General features: G+C 39.2%; 1 protein-coding gene across 9 annotated transcripts; it reads right to left on the minus strand.

Moving 5' to 3' along the window:
* Nucleotides 1-2,780: 2,780 nt before the first annotated feature.
* Nucleotides 2,781-21,703, minus strand: LOC125055292 (copper-transporting ATPase 1). 9 transcript variants are annotated; one of them, XM_047657697.1, is made up of 32 exons: nt 21,388-21,703; nt 20,587-20,640; nt 20,285-20,321; nt 11,077-11,194; nt 10,772-10,902; nt 10,563-10,690; nt 10,313-10,483; nt 10,127-10,194; nt 9,875-9,986; nt 9,087-9,247; nt 8,910-9,010; nt 8,703-8,831; nt 8,441-8,627; nt 8,266-8,363; nt 8,051-8,186; nt 7,832-7,972; nt 7,652-7,760; nt 7,417-7,576; nt 7,237-7,336; nt 6,955-7,149; nt 6,726-6,882; nt 6,061-6,220; nt 5,761-5,887; nt 5,478-5,613; nt 5,267-5,409; nt 5,105-5,197; nt 4,917-5,027; nt 4,687-4,836; nt 4,535-4,605; nt 4,322-4,462; nt 4,030-4,066; nt 2,781-3,815 (listed from the first exon to the last, which is right to left on the minus strand). In XM_047657697.1, the coding sequence occupies exons 2-32, from the start codon at nt 20,609-20,611 to the stop codon at nt 3,789-3,791; spliced, it is 3,660 nt and encodes a 1,219-aa protein (XP_047513653.1). In that variant the 5' UTR covers nt 20,612-20,640; nt 21,388-21,703; the 3' UTR covers nt 2,781-3,788. The 9 variants fall into 9 exon arrangements, with proteins under 9 accessions (XP_047513653.1, XP_047513647.1, XP_047513646.1 ...); XM_047657698.1 differs by having other exon boundaries at nt 3,678-3,815; nt 4,017-4,066; XM_047657691.1 differs by lacking the exon at nt 4,030-4,066 and having other exon boundaries at nt 21,497-21,701.
* Nucleotides 21,704-21,823: the final 120 nt, after the last annotated feature.

A 21,823-nucleotide genomic window follows, 5' to 3' on the forward strand; every position in this document is an offset into this window, starting at 1 on the left:
TTACTCATGTGGTAAACAGTATCTTAGTAAAACTTGTTTACGAATGTTAAAGAAAAATACAGGGTCGTACTAGGTGTATTTCAATGAATAAATAAATGATAAAAAGTGTAAGTAGTGAAATTTCTAATAATCCTTCCTCAGTAGTCTGGTAAAACCCAGGGTCGTACTGAGGCTCAACTAAATGAAATGTGCCGTTCCCGGGAATATTTCCCAATGCCGGAACATTCCCGCTTTGGGGAATATGTATCTGTAGGTAATAAAACTGTAGCCAAAGTGAATTCTATACATTGAATATTTTTTTGAATAATCGAGTTATGAGAGCTCCATACACGCAATAGAAACCAAAAATATTGTTTTTGAATTTCTTGTCTGTCTGTTGAACGCTTTTCACGCGAAAACCGCTAGACGTATTTTACGCCTTTTTTTTAAAACTCTTTGCGAATATTTTTACAAGACGTTTTCCTCTTTCCATAGCGACTGTCTCCTGTATGGATGCCCCGAAAATCTGTTCAACTAAAACACCATCAGTCTTGCAGTTTGCAGTTTCGTGAATTTTTGACGCCGTTACTCTGCAGTATCTTAGTTCCCTCCATAGTGGTGAATCAGCTTGCGATAATGTTGCTTCTTCTGCTTTGCTACAGTCATCTATAGTCATCCGACTTGAGCAGAAGATTATTTCATTCTCATTAGGATTGCTTGTTCAAACAATCCAAGGTAAACGAATAAAGTATACCTACCGATTACTTTGTTTCTTATATTCATTTGCACTGACAAAACTAGACGACAACAATACGCAAGTCGATGAGATTGAAATAAAATTAATCATTTCGTCGGGCACTTTTCTTACTTACTTACCAGCAATGTGCCGTCCGTTGCCTACTAACAATACTAGGAACTAACTCCCAATAAGATTTCCGACTGGCAATGCACCCAGAAACATTGAGAAGAATATTCCCCATGTTCATATCCATAAACCTTACTGGGAATTTTCCCGGGCCTGAATACGACCCTGTATTCCTGACCTACTTATTATCCTGCTGTTTTGATTAGGTTGACAATGAGATTTGCTTACCTCTGAAGTTGCCAACCACGAATTTCAGCGCTTGTATAGTTTAAATGATTACTAAGATAATCAAATACCATTTAGGTAGATTATCGGATTGCGCTTGCTCAAAACCGATGTCTACCTTATTTCTACCACTGATTTGTTATATTATAATATTAAAACAAATCAAATCACTTATTAATCGATTGGGTATAAACTGGTGACGTTACGCTCCGTGTTGGACGAGTATCACGAACAGAATAAACAGCGCGGGGCGCGCTGTGGTTCAGCGGCAAGCGTTGAGATATTGTGACGTCATTGCTTTCGTTCGCGTGGTCAGTAAACCTTGTTTGGTATTTTGCCCATAACTTTGTCAGTTTTGGTCGTAGAACAAAATTTTTTACACCTTATGTTTTAGTTTCTCAAGGACTATAAAACTGCATTTATAACATAAAACCGTTACGGGTCCCCATTCGTGTATCGCTCTTTCAAAATGGATACATAAACTACTCAACTCCACCATATTTTTTCCATTCGCCCTACTTCAAGAAAACATGACGAAAAATGAAAATAAACAATATACTTTGTAGTAGTTTGGCGACCAGATCGGTCCTTAAGTATATATTACTAACACAGGACTTCTATAGTCCTATTATAAGCACCAGCCTCGCACAAAGATGGTCAATATCTGAATTACGTAAACTTGTAAATGGCAAAATTATGAAGAGACAAATAAAGTTATTATTGACTTTTCTCCTGACTTATGAAAATAATTAACTTTGAAGTTTAAAAAGTGGGTAAGAAATGTGTAAATTTTTTTAAAGTTGTAACTTAGCTTATGTAAACAAAATACTATTTTGTATAACTTTTTTAAAGAATATAAAGTAACAACGTTATTGGTATGTTAACTAAAGCTGGCGGCTTCAACACATTTACACTTTGTGCTTTTGTAATGTTTGTGAATAAGCGCGAGGCGTCTTGTCACACTGAATATGCATCATGAAAAGACTGTCCGTCTCTCTCGCGCTCGGTCAAGCTTATCCTCAAAAGAGACAGTTATTGTTTTGCTTTTGCTACTGTTTATGTTGATCTTTACTGTACATGTTGATCTTTTTTCTCATTATTATTTTGTCTCTGATTGTTTACTTATTTGGTTGGAGGTTAGAATACTTTGAAAAAAATGTCTTCTGAAATATATTCCGTCTAAACATTAACAGGACAATCTCGTGAAATGGTGTACAATGTTTTTAATTATTTTAAGCATCTTAAATAGTTTAATGAAAATTTTTTATTTTTAATTTGACACCAGATGCGACTGGTGTTACTGAAAGGAGTATTGAAAGAATTGTTAGTGAAGTAAAAGTGAAGTGTGTTGAGCTAGAAGGAGCATATGTCGAAAAATTAAAAATTATTTACACAAACTACTCTTATACGTTCTTGGTCGGGCTTAGAACTTTTGGATCCACCCTCGTTTGCACATGTATTTATATGTATTTGACACATTTTATTTATTTGCGACCCACACAACCTTACTAAACCAGAGTAGACTAAATATAGCTTGGCAAAAAAGTCATATTTTTAAACAACTGTATAGTGCAATTCCATTAGTGTGAGTACTGTGAACGCGCCAGCTTTCGATACCTGACCTATACGGTACTAATTATTTTTGATCCATTTATTTTATCTGTAGACTCACAGATGTTTATCGAAGGGATGGAGTACCAAATGAACAATCTAAGATTAATAAACTTTTTAATAGTCTTAATATATCTATCAGTACAAAAATATAATACTCGCATATACATATTATTTACAAATAGAAAAAATCTAAAGTGGTGGTTTAGAGTATTAAACGGCTAAACGGCTAGACGTCGCCGAGACAAAACACGAAGGACCTTTGTTGATTTTCATTCAGTGACTTTTTAAAACTCAAATCTTAAAAGTTTTGATAACATTTAGAAATAACGATTTGTACAAATAATGTGTACGTTAAGGAAATTATTAGAATATTATTTAACAGATAAGAAATATGAATCATTAAATAATTGGAAAAACACTAAGCAAAAATGTACAATATTCGAAAGCGTAGCTCTAAAAATAAATTACAATACATCGCGACACACTCGGAGCCTCTCTTAATCGGAGAACGCGAGCCGAGCGATCGACAAAGCTCCCTTCGATGGCCCATTCTAGACGTTAATAAATAAGAAACGTGGAAGTTTAAGTGACGCAATATATTTTCTTTTCACGTCTAGGACTATTAAACAGTAATAGCTATATACATTTTATATTTGGTTAGAATATTTATAATATTATTTTGTGCAGCGTATGCCAGTCATTTTGTACAAGTATGGTAACAGCGTTTAAACTATGGCTGGGGATTTTCGACACAGCGCTATATTTGAGCGACGCCGGGCATCGGTCGAAGTTCGCCGGTGACGAGACGTAGCGGGTAACACTGGTTCGCGCTCTGACTAGTATCTCACATTCTGAGAAATCAATTCACTCACGACACCGGAGTTGGGGTTGAGCGATCCGAACCAAACTGTTTTTTAAGTTTGAGTGATTATAATTATATCGAAGTGCGCCCGTTCGCCGACTCGGGTGCGCGTAGAATTAGATTATCCCACAAATGTCCGTTTTAATATCCGGTTATCCGTTGACGCCGGGCTGATCTCGCGTCGGTCGTTTGGGTATGAAAGAGACGGTCATGAGGTCGTCCTCCTCTCGCAAGAGGCAACCTTCACTCGGCTTGTTTCTTTGAAATAATCTGTCGAAACAAATAAAATAATATGTTTACAAGGCTATAGAGGAGAGAGCAAACACGAACAACAGAAAACGGCACAGAGACAAAGCTATCCAAACTGATATAATTTATATATAACTTTCTACAGACGCGTAACACATAACCCTGGCAGCCATAACCCCGTGACGCGCACAAACAAAAATAAAAAAAATGTCAAAAACACACCAAACGACTAGACCTTTAATAGTGCCGTTTTGAGCGAGTCGCGCCTTTTGCTGGAGACAAAATATTGCGTGAGTGGGATGATTTAATGCACAGAAATAAATCTATAGCTACAAATATAATTGAAATCGTGAGTTAGTTAAAAATGGTAAACGAGAGAGAGAGTGCTATCTCCAAAGAAACGCAGGGGTTCTAAGAGTGGAAGTAGTTTTTGAGCCTATTCAATGCAAACAGACAATCCGGTCTTCCACTCGATTCACGAAGTGCGAATTGACGTGTCAATTACTTATGTCATTATCGTAACGTACTTAGCGAGCGGTGAGGCGCGGCTGTCCGGGTATATTTTGTCGTCCAGGCCGCGATGCACGGACACGGAGTCCAATCGCTCCAGATGTATCGACTGGAGATACTCCGTCGTTCGGAGATCCTCCGCTTTGGCTTTTCTGAAACTGAGAAGACGAGTGAGAGTGAGCTGCCGCTCGACGGTTTCGCCGAGAAGAGAGATCTCTCGGCGTACTCACGTCTTGAGCATTAGGCTAGAGCAGACGACGGACACCGAGCTCATGGCCATCGCCGCCGACGCCATCCACGGCTGAAAAGAATACGATCGAGTTAAACACTCTGGCGAGGAGCACGATCGCTATTGTGCGGTTTCTCTTTCGAGTGAAGCTACCTGCAGCTGAAGGCCGAAGAGCGCGAAGGCGCCGCTGGCCAGAGGTATTCCCAGCAAGTTGTAGACGGACGCGAACACGAAGTTGAGCCGGATCCGGCGGACGGTCGTCCGAGACAGCTCGAGGCACGCCACCACGTCTAGCAGGTCGTTCTGCGGGAGTTCAGACGCATCGTTGCGGTGAAGACGTTCGTTTAAATTCGTTAAGTGAAAGCAATAATCGTCGGACGAACCCTCATGAGAACGAGGTCCGCGGCCTCGACGGCGACGTCCGTCCCCGAGGCGATGGCGATGCCCACGTCCGCTTGCGCCAGCGCGGGAGAATCGTTCACGCCGTCTCCGACCTGTGTCCGTATATTTACTATTAGATATATCCGACGGCTTCGTCGACGGACCTCGGACGGAGCCGAGTCGGACTCACCATGGCCACCTTCTGGCCCTTTTCCTGCAGTTTTTGGATCTTAGCCACTTTGTGCGAGGGCAACACTTCGGCGTACACCTTCGTTATTCCGACCTGAAACACGTAGACACACGATTAATAAACTCCAGGACGTGAACCGACCTTCCGACGGAGACGATCTACCTGTCTCGCGATGGCCACGGCGGTTTTCCTGTTGTCCCCGGTGAGCAGGCACACCTCTAGACCCATCTTCTTGAGGCAGTAGACCGCCAGATGGGCCTCCGGTTTCACTTCGTCCGCCACGCCGATCGTGCAGACCAGCTGGTCTAGATTTACACACATTTATTATTAAACGCCTGAACTAACGCGACCTCTCCCTCGGGCGGCGCCTCACCGTTGATGGCGACGAGGACGGCGGTGCGTCCCAACTCCTCGTCGTCCCTGAGCACTCGCTGAACTCTCCTCGGGACGGACACTCCGTTGCGATGCATCCACTCTCGGTTGCCGATCAGAACTATTTGTTCCGCGTCCTGTAATCGAATCGAAATACTTCATAAATAGCGTGTGCTTCGGGACGGTAAAGAGGTGCGCCAGATATTGAGAGATCCGGCTCGAAGGACCGAAACCGACGTAAGATCGTAAAAGGCGAATCGATAGCCACATTCTTCGTTCGTTACCTGATCGTTGCCATTGTGGATGATAGCGTTCAGCCGGTGCGCCGCCTGCGCAGAACTGAGGGCCGAATCGCCATCGCCCTCTATCATGTCCACGGGAACACCTCGAAGTTGGAACGACGAGCCTTCTCTGAAAATATAATCGTAGGTATTTATTACTTTTTATTTAAATGTAAATTCGTCAGGTTTTCGTCCGATCCGTGACGGTCCCACGATTGAGCTACTCGAAGAAATACATTAATAAAATAATAAACATCAATGCAAAAACTGAAATTAAAGTTGAACGCTATCGTCAAAACTAACCTGGTTTGCAATCTTTCAGCCCCGATATCGAGTCGTGGGAAATTGTCGCGCGTGCGCAGCGTGAGTTTGGCCCTGAGGCCGCAGCCCGGCGCCGCAGTGAAGCCGCTGCATTGCGCTCGATCCGACGAACCGAGGACCGCCGTGCACCACCGGACTATGGCTGCGGAGATATTTATTGGGTTAGCGGCGATTAGTTTTAATAACTTTTATTGAAATTATACTTCTTTTGGCACTTTAGGGAAAAATGATGAGAGTAAATTTTTACGATGTGCACACCATCACAAAAAACCGACTCCCTTAATATCTGTTCAAACGTCGGTAAAACAGTCTGGCCCGCTAGTTGACGCTTGCTCTGTTTTATGACAAGTTGCATTGTCTGTCATGGAGTAGCGTTTATTTAAACCAAAATAATTATTTCAGTACAAGAAAACCTGTTCCAATGTGATAAAAAACATAGATTTTATTGTAAAATATCATGATGAGTACATATTATATCGTTTCGATTGGAAGTGACCATTAAAATGGACAAGAAAAATGTAATTCGAAGAGGGAAACCCTCTAAAGTGCTCGAAGAAAATTATTACGCCAAAGAAGTATAACTTCTGACGCGTGTACACACACGTTTTTTTTTATTATCAGTTTTATTAATTAAGAATACGACTCACCGGAGGCCACGGGGTGTTCGGAGTTCAGTTCCGCGGTAAGAATACAGGCGAGGATGTCTTGAAGGGAGTTGGCTTCGCCCGTGAGCAGCGAAACCCTCGCCACGGTGGTACTGCCGCGGGTGATGGTCCCCGTCTTGTCGAATATCACCGTTTTCACCTGCGACAGAGAAAGGTTCGAATCGTGAGAGAGAAAGGTCTCGTCGTTTGCCCCACTCGTGAGGATACGTACTTTGTGAGCGTTCTCTAAGGGTTCAGCCCCCTTTATGAGCAGGCCCAACTTGGCCCCGACGCCCGTGGCGACCATGACGGCGGTGGGCGTGGCCAGGCCGAGCGCGCACGGGCACGCTATGGCCAGAACGGACAGAGCGAAGTGGAACGAGGTCTGCACTATCAGCTCCCAATCGGAGAAGGTGCGGTAAATTTCCTGAAATCGTTAATTTCCCCGTTTATTAGTCTATTCGCCGATGCCCGGGAAAAAATTAACTTTCTTAGAAACACAATCTACACCGACCGGGGTGATCTTTTTGATCTTGTCGATGTCCAGCGCGCCCGTGATCATCCAGCAGACCAGGGTGAGAAGGGACAGGAAGACCACTATCGGCACGAAGTATCTGGAACGAATAACGCGAGTTGGAACCTTCGCTCTCAGTCGCTTATACTTCTCTACTTCGAGGGACGACGGACGCCTCACCCCGCGATGGTGTCGGCCAGCCTCTGCACGGGCGCCTTGCTGCTCTGGGCCTCCTCCACGAGACGCACGATCTGCGCGAGAGTGGACGCCTCCCCGGTGTGGGTGGCGCGCATCAGGAGGGCTCCGTGCTGGTTGATGCTTCCGCCTATCACTAGCGAATCTGGGAAACGGTCGGTTAGCGCTCAATGTATCGTTTCGTGGACGGCTCTCGACGTGAATCAGTTCGCTGAGCTACCTTTGGTCTTCGCGACGGGCATGGACTCCCCGGTGATGAGGGACTCGTCGCACGTGCTCTGCCCCGACATCACTTTGCCGTCCACGGGGATCTTGGCGCCCGGGAGCACCTACGGACGGGACGAGGCCTATTACTCGGATTCAAATAGTTATTACACACTTCTCTGAGTGCAAAATATACCTTCAACACGTCTCCTCTCTCCACCAGCTCGACGGGGATGCTCTTCTCCGAGATCTCTCGACCCTCGCCGTCCAGCGTCACGAGCACCGCCTCCGTCGCCTTCAGGGACAGCAGCTTCGATAGCGCCTCGGAGGTCTTGCCCTGCGTCATGCAGACATTATAGAGATTAATACGCCGATCTCTCTCGATACACGACACGTTAAACGATAACGTGCTCACCTTCGCGATGTGCTCCAGCCACCGTCCCAGGGACACGAAGACCAGCAACATGGGCGGAGTGTCGAAGAAAGTCAAGGGACTGGTGTCCGTCCGCATGACCATCGCCGCGATGACCACGGCCAACGAGTACGCGTAACTGCGGACGCGTCCGAGGAGAATTAACGTTTGCCAGAAGGGAAAGGACGAAGAAGGCGACAGTTCGAGTGCTGAATTACCTGATGGTAGTGGTCATGGAGATGAGGACGTCCATGTTGGAGGTGCCGTGTCTGAGGGCCTTGTAAGCCTGCTTGTAGAAGTGCCAGCCGCCGATGAACTGAAACCGATTTTATTGAACGCGTCGGAACCACGGATATTGGACCTTTGAAATGTCGGATTGGCTCTCGGCTTTACCTGGACGGGCGTGGCCAGCGCCCACATGATGAGGTTTTCGAGGCTGAGGCCGGGAAGGACGCAGCACATGTCCCGGGCGTCGTGGCCCTCGCCCATGTGCCACATGAAGTACACCATGGCCGCCATGCACGGCGCTCCGAATATCAGCGAGATCAGGAAGGCCGTGCGCCATTTCCTTATTTCCTCTCTGGAACGGGGAGAAAACTCTCCTTTACCTATCACACTCTAATGAACGGGAGAGAGACCGCGGCGGGCGACTCACTTGTGTTCCAGGTAGTTCCCGCTATTCCTGATTCCGGAGGTGACGAGGCTGGCTTCGAACCCGAGGCCGTTGACCGCGTCGCAGATCTTGCGGGCGCCGATCGCTTCGGGGTCGTACTTCACTTTGCCTCTGAATCGAAAACAAATCGCAGTCAGCGGACGGGAAGCGACGACATTAACAAGATGCGAAAAGGCTGAAAAGGCCTACTTGGAGGTGGTGAGAGCGACGACGCAAGACACGACTCCGTCGAGTTTGAGCAGCCGCTTCTCGATCTTGCTCACGCACGAGGCACACGTCATCCCTTTTATCTGGAATTCGATAACATATTTTGACTATTGAAATTAAAATACAATTAGGCGAAACGAGAATTGAAGGAAAAGTTACCAGCAGCGTCAGATCCCTCGGCGCGCCGCTCTCGCCGACCACCTCGGCGGGGAAGCCCAGCTCCGTGATGGACTGCGCTATGGACGCGGCCGGAATCACGTTCGGTTCGAACCTCACCTCCGCCTTCGCGGCCAAGAGGGCTATCACTACGGAGTGAACGCCTGGAAGCGAACGACAAAATTGACAAAAGTGAAAAATAACTTAATAAAATTTACAGACGAAACAAAAAAAATACATAATTAAAAAATACAAGCAATAACTCACTACTATAGGCACTAACAAATAATAGAACTTTTGACAGTTCACTAAACGGACAATGAAAAAGGTCCGTTAACCTAATTAGCCCATTGAAATGTTACAATTTGAGGGCCAAACTGAACATTTGTTAGAGGACGCAATTTTATTTATGGAGCATGTAGGGGGGGTAAATACAAGCTTAACCTCAAGTTTGTGGGGTTGGCGTGCTTGTCCCCCGGCCGCCATCTTGTAAAAAACATGTTTTGGGCTATATCTCTTAAGACTTGGACGATCCATCGTACATAAAATTTGTAAAGACACATTTTGTAGCAAATCGCTGTGCCTACAATTATGTCTATGTAACTTTTTATCATAAATCCAAAATTCAAAAAGTAAGTAAAAAAGTACATTGAAGCTCAGTACTGCCGAATTACTGTCCTTAACTTATAAATGTAACAATCTTATGAAGTACACCACAAGCGCGAATACTCGGCGTACTCTTAGCTTTACTAATTCGTTCGCGTGAAATGTGAACGCTCTCCTTCACCCACCGTTTATCTTGGAGCAATGTTTCTCGATGGCGGCCACGCAGGAGGCGCACGTCATGCCCCTGACTTCCAGCGTGCAACGAGATATCTCCTCCGTCGCTGTGGCCACCGTCCCCTGGAATTATATTTAGGTGTTTATTTATTTATTTTTTATTTATTTAATATAATCAGGAATGTTTGTAACCGATTCCTCTAACACTGCGAGGCAGAATAATATCATATGGAAGAAAAAATAAAAATATAAATCACACTCACATTGGCCGGTGCTCCGTTGACCTTCGGAGACAGGTCACCGTCACCGAAGGCTCGCTCCTGAGTACTTTCTAAACAAAAAGTCACACTTTATTTTCCATTTCTGCTTAAATCCCTTTTAACCCTCTCTTTTTCCCTCATCGTATAGAAATGAATAGTTTAGCTCCGATTGCATATGAAACGACTTACCACTGAACGGTTTTCCATCTACGCTTATGATATCCACGTCGAAGCCGAGCGAATAGACGGCGTCTGCGATTTGTCTTGGCGTTATTGCTTCGCGCGAGAATCGAACCGAGGCCGAATTCTCAACCAAACTCACGGCGTTGTGGAGGATTCCCGGCATTTCCGATAGGCTACCTGTTGCAACATTGAAATTTTATGTAAGTTCTCGGAACGACACCCCACAGCTTATGTTCAATGACGGCAATGTAATCACCCTGTATGGTGTTGACGCACGACTGACACGTCATTCCCGTGACGGCTAGCAAGAGGGAACTCTCGTCTGAGCCGGCGCCACTCATGTCGATTAATAAATCTGTTGGTATCTCGCGTTCAAGGAGATTTCTGAAACACGATATTTGGTATGAAATTTTAGTAATAGACATTATTATAAACTAATATAGATTTGTGAAATAAATGGCTCACTTGGTCTCGTCCTCCGTGTCCACTTCGAAGGGCACTTCGAAGCCCATATCTTCTATGTGCGACCGGATAACACTCGCCGTGCACTCGCGAGGGTCATATCTGAAATAACCGGCCTTTTCTGATAACTCCACCTGCAAACATACAAAATGTTTTTAAAGCATTTAGCATTATTCCACTTCTAGTATTATTACCATTTTAAAATGAGTACATAAGTTGAGCAGTTAGTGGGTTACACTGTGCCCGCTGAGCTCCCCGCTTGTGCCGTATCTCACCTCATATAAGAATCGGGAAATGGGATAACTTACTTTGACGTGTCGCACTCCGGGCAGCTCTCCGACGGATCCTTCGATATTTCTGACACACGACTGACACGTCATGCCATTGATCGGCACACGGATCGAGACCGGCTCCTCGCTCGAGTCCCTGGAACCGAACATTATTCTCAATGTCGTGAAGTAAAATATGAAACTTCTCTACGGTGTTTGAGGTTTATTGTCAGCACTTTAATTAAATACGTTTATGATTCAAAAGAGCTGCCTATCGGTCAACACTCGTAATTAATAGTAGAAATAATTATTAATAATAATATTATGAAGTAGGGACTTATTTATATGATAATGAGCATAAAACTACATCTCATAAGCAATTCTCATTTATATTACCATAAGGAAAATCTCATATTATTTAAATTAAATTTATGCAAGATGTAATTATAATAGATATCTTCGCGTAGATAACCCATACATTTTTCCTACACATGTAAAGTACCTTTAAAATTGTCTCGGAATGTTATAACAATCTGTGTTCCCACTTTCCAGTAAAACCTTCACGACATAATTGGCTCTGTTGGTTGTTGACTCAAAAATGCACTAGACAGTATTACATAACAATATATCTTATTTCTACTGATTTTTCTTGTCTATGGTAAGATAAGAAGAGAGATTAGGCTTTAAAATAAAATAAAATTAAAATAAAAAATAAAAATTTATTTGGAGGTCTGTGCCACTAATAATTGAGTAGGTATGTAATGTAATGATAACAACCTATTACCTCCATTCGTCCTAAACTGAAAAGCATTTCATATATCGATATAGGCTAATAAACATTAATCAATCGACTTATACGCAACTAAACACGAATTCAAATCATTTGACGCCTCGATTCATTTGATCACCCAGATCGGTCTACGGACGGAGGCGCTATACTTCAATATACAAACACAAAAAAAACACACATAGCATATTTAATAACAGCCATTTTTCCTGTTGACCTTTCCTTAAATATTTTTATTCGTAAGTTAATTATTTTTGAAATGAAAACTCGATCTAGTTCAAAACAATATTTTTCGTTGCTATTTTCCATCAAAAATTTTAGTTAGTATTACCGCTTGTAAGAATTGTAGAGAAGAGGTATGTCTAATCTATAGTAATGCGAACGAGGTAATATTCTCGTTTGTACGCATACCTTTACGACCGTGAATGTATTGTGTTGTCGGAATTTTTACCTAATGGATCAATTTACTCGTAGCCATTGAGAGTCGAGCCTAATTCGAAGATACCAAACGCTTTGAAGTAGCAAATTGTAACTTTACCACTTTTGCACGAAACGTAGACCAATGTCGGTGACCAGCATAACGTTAAAGTGACGTTTTAGCACTATTCACATATGACGACACACTTACGCGGCAACTTGTATAATAAATTAAACAAAAATATCTGCGGTTTGCGGAATACTGCAGTAATTAGTTCGGTCGAGTGCAAAATTACAACTCCTTAAGCGTTTACAGTGATAACATTATTGTCCAATATGAAATTCTGACTCACACCACACTATGAGCAAAAGCTACAAAAGTTAAGGTTTTTTCTCTTCCGTGGAACACGTAAGCACGTCGCGTTGCATGTCATTACCTAGGTACGTCCGTGTATAAGTTAAGGAGATTTTTAAGAGCTGAATATCGCTTTATCATCGCTGAACGCGCTGTTTTGTACGCGCGAGTGTCGTGTGAATTGACTCCACACGGGCCTATTGTTGACCGTGGGTTTAACATATTTCCATACCACATCTATGATTAATCTCTAAGATTTGTTATTATAAATACCGTGCACAGAATACGAAAGTAATTTAAATACATTATAAAGTTCGCCAAGTATTTTAGTATTCTCGAATATCAATCAGTGTTATTAATAAAAACTAATCAAAATCAGTTTTTGCTAAAAATCTGCATTTATCGCGTTTCGAAACTTCGGTAATCAAAAATAAGAAGAAAATCAAGTTTTTATTATTAAATGTTTGCAACATTTTACACTTTATTTATTGAATAATTGCAGGTAATACGTAAAATTCATTAAAATATTTTAATAGTGCTTAGTGATTAAATAATGTATTAATTGACTATGATGATATGATTGATTATGTAATGTAAATCTGACTTTTAATAACGTAAAACAAATTTGCACGCCATCATGTGTGGCAGAATTTGCGAAACACCATATTCTTGCAAAAAAATAATCGAATTATAATTTCGTTTTACAATTTGTTTTTTTTTAATCCTGGATCAACACAATGTAACACTGTAGTACCAAAACCATAAAAACACACCGAGAACCACTCAACTACTACAATATACAACTTACCAACGTCTCCCAGTGCTAACGTCAGACTGAGTGTTTAAACAACACCTAGTGCTTAGTTGAAATAATTGTTTTAGTTTAGCTGTAACTTGTTTCAAAACTATCCTTTGTCTTATTCGCGAGAACGACCCTTCTACGTAGTTAACCGACCGAGTCCAAACAGAAGGATTATGTTTAAATAAAATATGAGTTTAGACTAGCTAATACTCCCAGTTTCGTCTGGGGACGTTCCACGGTTCCATGTCTCAAAAATGTTACCGAAAAATTAATAAGATTCTTTTTTATAGTACCAATTAAACATAGTATTATCGTTGTGATATAAGAACGGGGCCAACTCATGTGCAAAACTCAAGGTTTTAAATATATAATTTTCCTTTATCAATTTTCCGCAAACAGTATTAGCATATTATTTTTGCATGGCAGTCTTTTAATCGCTCGTTTTCGTCATCAGGATCACTAGGTTGTGATGCCCCTGATGAGCTTGCAAGGAGGGGAACAAACGAGGTGGTGGTTGGAGTCTAACAACGTGGTGAGGACCTTAGCCAAGTCCAGTCTACAAGTCTAAATCGAACGCCCACTGAGCTACAGACACCCATCTCTATCATTAAGAACTGTTAAGGAGGCATAACAAGTCTTTTGACCATAAATGCTAGGGACAGCGTACTATGTAGGGGATCTCTGATATCAAAGCAACCGCTCTCTCACTTCTTCCTGTAATGCGGGGCAATGGCGTGAAGGTCTCTTCAGAAGGCCATAATAGGACTTTACCTATGACTTAGATCACGCTAATTTCCCTCAAACAATACTAGAATTATAGCGGTATTTACAAACAATGCTGCATTGTGACCGATAAACCCGCCTCTCGCACTTTTACTTCACTTCAGACCATAGTCTATAGACAATTAGACATACAGTAATTACAATTACTGATTAAAAACAATTATAATTAACATTTAATTTCACGGTTACTATGTAATGGTATGTATGTATAGAGAGATATGAAGAAGCTCTTAAATTAGGTGAATTTTAAATATTATCCGTCACATTTCAAACAGATATTATTGTCTTTACAAATATTTCAACTAATAATAATGATGATAAGGACATTTATAATTATTACTATCACATGCGTGATACCGTTTTATCACACGTGTAGGAATATCATACTAGAAAAAATACGATTTTTAGCAAATGCATACAGTGCGATTCATTTAATCTACGAGTGGGCGTAGACGACGTGAAGTACGCATAACGTACCTCGTGGCTTGATGAGTGGGCGGACTAAAGTATGACATGAGAAAGGTAATAAATGTGTGACAAGGCTGAGATAATTTGCACCACTGTTGTGTTGTGCCATAGGAAGTGCTACACGTGACAAACCGAAGGTTGCCTAGCTACCAGTTTTATCGACTCACTTTCAATTATTGTAATCAACAATATTCAAATTATGTAAGACGTATAAGACCGGTGTAAGTGATACGATTACTATTAAAGTACAAACACATCTAACTTATTGGCACCCATATAATGAGATCATCTATTCGCCCCGGCAAGTGGGCGGGAAAAATCCACCCACGAGAATGTTTAATATCGTCCCTTCCAATAATTCCCAGCATTCCTTCATGCCTTATTCAGAATTGTACAGAATCACAAATAAAGATTCCATAACCGAACTTCTCTAACTAGTTAAGCGTGTTAAGAACACGGGCAGGGATAATTTTTGGGTATCGTTGCCAAATACTTATGTGTACCTAGTATGTGAGTGCCGATTCGTTGACAGCTCTAACAAACCACAGACGAAAAAAATACGAAAATTGTAAACCCTAAAGCTAAACTAAACTCCTTGGGTATAGACAAGTCCTTGGGTATAGACAAGATTCGTCGGATTAGATGATTGACACCCGTAAATCCACCAAATCTCACTTCTGATAGATAGTATCACGAGACACCAATATTTATGATAAACTATCTTAAAAGGCGGAGGATTTTATACAGTATTTATGGTATTCGACATTCACCAGATTCTAGTCCCCACATATCAGAAATTGCAATGCTTCTATTTTTACCAAGTTTTTAATTTACCAACAATGTTCATATCCTATAATGAAAAGGGCAATTACTCGATGCAATTATTTCGGTAACAAGCACGACTTCCTTTACGAATAAAGGAAAAGAAATACCAATTGCTTTAATCAAGAGTTACGCCAGTCACACCTTACGTAAGGTTATATGAGCGGATAATATTTTAATTATAAAGACGAAATTGCTATCGGGAAAGGAATTTTTATCGTAAATTTTCATATCACATATTTGCCAAATTTCGATTGCTTCTCTTATAACAAAGCTAATCTAGGTAAACCACTTCTTTTTTTGCGACTGAGCCGCAAACTAGCTGCTGTGGTCTCTGGCAGAATGACCAGCGTTGTGGAACATTCTGCTCCTTAGAATAGTGTTAAGCCAGGGCCAATTACAACCACAGCACACACGCATTACACACTTGAAACGAACCGAATGGAAAAAGAGAAAAAAACTTTTTTTTATATCTCTCATTATATTTTTTTTTTCTTTGATTATCGTTATTTTGTGTTATTTAGAGCAGTGTTGGCCTAATGGCTTCAACGTGCGACACGCATACATGAGGTCGTAGGTTCGATCCCCGGCTGTGCACTAATGGACTTTCTTTCTATGTGCGTATTTAAAATTTGCTCGATCGGAAAACATCGTGAGTAAACCGACATGTCTTAGACCCAAAAAGTCGACGGCGTGTGTCAGGCACTGGAGGCTGATCACCTACTTGCCAATAAGATTGACAAATGATCATGAAACAGATTCAGAAATCTGAGGCCCAGACCTAAAGAGGTGGTAGCGCCACTGATTTTTTTTAATTGTTATTGTGTGTGTTTTTGTTAGTAATAAATGTTATGTCTATGTCTAACGGATGGTGCGTTTATGAGCTGATTTCTAGCAGCCGTTTTAAGGTAGGCCGCCCTTCGACAGCTTCGAGCCCGAAATCAATAGAATTCGTCAAAATCAGAGTCTATGTAGGTGTAATTGTACTGTAATAGTTAGATAACTTGTACTGTAATGGTCGGTTACGGAGGGAATTAATATAAAAAGTCTTACCCAACATCGTCATCGTCCAACCGCGAATATTTAAAGCCTTTGGACAGCATTTTGCTCACTTACTACACTACACTTCTCTTGGGAACACCATTACCTAGGAGCTTTTTTTATTTACTCTTTACTCTGTAAACTGATGTTGGAAGTAAATATGTACAACAACATGATGTTAAAATTTGATTTTTAACCAATTATTTATGTTTAAATGTTACTTTCCGTATTTAACGAGTCATTATTTATTAGAATATAGTATTTAAAACCTTAATACAATAAAAAACCCTAATACACTTTATATTAAACGCAGCCAAATAACGTACGCCCGGGCAACTGTTGAAATGGTCACAGTGACGTCACGAACTTTCACTTTTAGCAACTTAGATTCAGTTGTTTTAAATCCATTTAAACTATTACAGCTACTATTGAAATGTAGCAGCAATATTTTAATGAAGAATAATGTTCATTGACAGATCCATCTAAAAGTAGGAATCAATGAAATAGCCGCGACAACCCTAACGAATGGGCACAAAGAATACATATTTACATACGCACATACAATTGTAATTAGTAATACAATAACATTCCCAACATCTCTAACAATATAGTTTTATTAGCTGGAATATTTTGGAGACAATGAGTGATAAGTCCGTGGGATTCGGGACAAAGGTATATACCATATAAATATCGTATTTGATAGAACAAAGCTCACTCGCAAAGAACACTTCTAGTGAAATTATTTCCAAATATAGAAAATTGTAATGTGTGCATAAAAAGTGAATTTAATCTTTGTTTGAATCGAGCAATAGTTTTTGCAGCCCACGCCACATCATTTTTGAAATGGTTCGAGAAATTCGGAATATTTCGAGGAACAGCAAAGATATTCTCATTTGTCAATACTCTGTCCCCCACGATTCTTATCTCTTATCAGGCATGATATCGTTATCAGTAGCCCTTATTTACAAACTTGTCAACATCTATACTAGTATTACGAGGAATGATATATATATTATATTATGGTTGTTTTGTATTTAACGATGAAAAATCTATTAATAGACAGAAACAATGAACGGTATCTAGAAGCTCATATTAAGTTGTGTTCGCCTCAACAGGTGAAGCCAATTAGTATTCACTTATCTTAATGCTTGTTTTACAATTGTAGGAGCATGTGCCTTATCATGTCGACAATCGTGTGATTTAGATACAAACATAATTACTTGATTAAGACTATAGGTCTCAGTTTACTTAGGGTTAAACATATTAACATGTTAAACGTTATTAAATAGGAAAAGACAGCCGAAGGAGTAACAACTGTTGATAGAAAACGAGTTCTTTTGAATTGTATAAATTTTGAACGCAGGTAGGCGCTTATACGCAAATTAAGCAGACGATATATTTCGATACGAATCCTTTTTTCGAACCACCTAATTTGGCATTTGAAAAGGCAGGCAGCGACACCGCACGCCACAAATAAAGATCGTTTTTTTTTTATTTAAACAACATGACGTACTATTTTGAACGGATACACCAAATAGGGTTTCTAAAGGCAAAAAGAGTACCTACTCGGAAATAACAGTCGTCTGGCAAAACCAGCCTCACTCTACCGACTCGGTTTTCCCGTACCGAATACACATGGTATGGGTAATTATTGAGAATACTTTGCTTCTGTTATAATTCTGGAGGATCTTATTCGATAATTCTGCTGATATGCGACTATGTTTTTTTTAATCTAATTGAAAATCTAAAAACTGAGCCTAAATGACGGGGTTTTTTTCTATTTATTTACTTACTTCCAAATGATTACGCAAAAAGAAAGAAAAAAATAAATCTTTTAGCCTTTTAATACTGATTAAGAGTGTTCATGACATAGATAAAATAATAAATAGTAATGAGCATACTAAATTCTTCCAAAAATATATTTTATTACTATTGTATATAATAAAATACTTTTATTAGTTATTTAAGGTAAGGTAAAGTTAAGGTAAGCAATTGGAAGTGTAAAATACGTTTTAGCTGATTTCTGTTAGAAGCAACATACCTATTTGTTTTGATTTTTTAAATTCGTATCGTTTCATTAATGAGCGTGGGGGTTACTCTAAAAAATAAATTAAACCAAAGCGGCATTAACGATACTACATATTTACTTTAAGATAATATGATGTGTGAAAGAGCTCTAGCCCATGTCGCTGATAATAGGGCTAAGTGGTATTTATTTTGTTATTTATAGGATTGGATCACCAATATCGAATTTAAAGTTATTATAGTAACATGTTATTTAATAAAAGAAAACGCACATGCCTTGGCAAATTAATAATAAGGTTAATTTTTAACTATTATTATTATTACTCTGTAGGTTGAGAATATTGTACATACTGTATATGTGTGTGTTGGTAATAAATATCATGTGATTTGTAAATATACATAAGTACTTCCAACTTTCAATTGCTAAGTTATAATATTTAAACCATGAAAAGTGAGTTTTCCACAGCAAGCTCTTCACAAAATTACTAGTTACCATTTGCAAACACTTTTCACAAAAGAACAAGAACAGTCGACCACTAAACGTATTGAATTTTTATAAACACGCACTTTTATGAAAAAGCGCGCGTATTCGCGACGTACTTAACGACGTCACTCTCCGTACTGAGTGCAAGAAGTGCCGTGCGAAGGTGAATGGGAGGCAGTAGGGAGGGGAAAGCGTCGTAAGGTTATGTCGATAAACTCTCGTTCGTGTCTTTGTGAGAAAAGAAATAATACTCTATCTTCTCACTGCCATTTTTAATAAAGCCGTTTTCCGTAAACTGGTACATCAAGAGGCTAGACCTTGCCTCATGCAGAAGTATTACTAAATGATTTTTACATTTTGTAAGTCCATGTTTAATGTTAATTTATCACCTTTAATAAGTTAAGGTAAAAATATGGTCAAATTAGCTTTAGACTGTATTAAAACTATAAACATAACTCGATAATATGCCAAAAATATCGTTAGATATTGCGCACATCTCTAAACCGATTTCGAACCAATCAAGCCATTAATAGCAGTATCTCTATCATACTTATAACAATTTGTACTTTATTGTAAAAATAATAGGATACAATTCGGTATACTGTCATCTGATTAGAGCGTTTAGATTAGATTGTGAAAGGAGTATTCAATCCGCTAAAGTCTGACGCGTATTTTGGCGGCTGTCCCCTTGGAAACCATTATTCATAGCTACCTTCTTTTGCGTGAATTCAAAATTCAGTGGCGCTAGTACAGTACAGATATTTCTATCTTCTCTATGTACTCTCGCCTTTAAAAGTACTTAAAAAATATAATTAATAGTTATCCATTGTAGTAAAAAGTCCCTTATTACACCTTTAAGATTCATTCTTACTAATATGTTCTGCATTATTGTTTATTTTCTGATTGAAGAAAAGGACACTTACACATTGACTTATGAAACTCTTAGGGCAATCTTTTATAAGATACAATAAGTTGAATATAGCAGAATCTTTATAGTGGTACATATTTTCTCATAGAACAATTTAGTTTTTCAGTGAAATTGTTTGTGTTATAGTGTTGGTGATGATTCTGGTTTTATTAAAGTGATTTTTTAGCTGATGGGACCACTAAAGGGCAAATACTTTGAAATAGAGGTTTGAGATTATGTTGATTTCTAGTTAGTTAAAATTAAAGCAATAATGAGTTATAGCTTTATTATATAAGAAATTTTATAACACTTAAACTATTATAAAATATATTGATAATAGTTTTCCCAAGACTTACCCAGATTTTTCTTTTTCAGTCATTTCTGCTGTTGCATCTGAAATTTACAAACATACATTATTAAGCTAGTAAGCATATAGCATTTTTCTTTTATTATTCATTTATTTATATTTTGTGAGTACTTCACAAAAATATAAAATACTATTGAAAAATAAATAATTACTGTAAAAACCTGTTATGATATCTGCAATGTTATAATAGAGATCAGTGGTAGAATTGAGAACTATATCACAATTATTAATTAAACTCAATAGGAAGTATAATTATAATATTACAAATATAAAATATAATAGTCAACTTACCAGTAAGTGTAGTGTCGGTTGTCATTATCGCATGTTATCTGTTGCTGAGTTAATCTGGAACAAAGAGCAGGCCAACCACTTGTAATATTTAATATGTAACACCTAAATATTGATTGTTTAATTTATGTATTAACACATCATAGCAATTTTCTGCAGTGTATGTTACAATCTAAGGTTCTTAAATATATACAATTTTGGTGCATATAAAATTGACAAAAACACTTTATAATTACTTATTTCCCTAATGCAGTTTAGGTACCTGATAGGAGTTTAACAATACTTTCAAAATTTTTATTAATCAAAATAGAAATTCAATAAGTTAATACAGAATATAGCTTTGTAGAAACAAGTTATATTTAATAATGAAGACATATAGGTACTGCAAACTGACTGACATTAAAAAACATAGCATATAACTATGTTTACTAGTTCTTAAGAGGTTAAGCCCAAACATTGTAAGTGTTCAGATTCACTTAACATAACGTGAGCAATTCAGTAATTTGTGCTGGTTTTAAATAATTCTCTTAACCATGTTTAGTTCCACACACAAATTTTATTGTGCATAAAAATGATTTCCTTAAAAATTGCAAAGTAAACTTATAATAATTTAGTGAAAAATACTAGTTAGGTACGATATTTAGTCATATAATGTGTAGTCAAACATATCTTTGTTTGCAATTTTTGTGTTGATGATTAGCACTTTTATTTAATAGTTAGTTCCTTGTTTTCGTTTGAATCAGAAGTGTATTTTAATTATTCATATTGTAATGGTACAAATGTCTATAAAGAGAAGCTATTGACCTTTATCGACAATGTCCTAAATTTCTGTGTATTGGCACTTCTAAACATAAGCACAATCGGAATTCGCGATAAATGTTTGAATACTACAAATCGAATAGACCGTACGTACTTTCGAAATATCATGAAAACAATAGTCAATCGTACACCACATAAAGAACGCTTAAATTCACAATATATTGATGTTCAACTTGTATATTTCTAATAAAAAGAACTAACTAATATTAATTTTTCACTGTTTATAAAAACTGTGGTAGAAAATAGAAATTCGAAATCGGGGCATCTTGGCCTATGTCAAACGCACAGAGTCAACTGTCAAGCCGTAGGCGTAGGCGGTCAGCTGAGAAATAACAAATTTATATGACATTGTCAATAGTCCAATCTTGAAAGGACAAATTATAATATGTAAGTGCAGCAGTAAAAAATTTAAAGCAATTAT

Source organism: Pieris napi, chromosome 13 (genome assembly GCF_905475465.1).
Source record: "Pieris napi chromosome 13, ilPieNapi1.2, whole genome shotgun sequence".
Lineage (NCBI taxonomy): Eukaryota > Metazoa > Arthropoda > Insecta > Lepidoptera > Pieridae > Pieris > Pieris napi.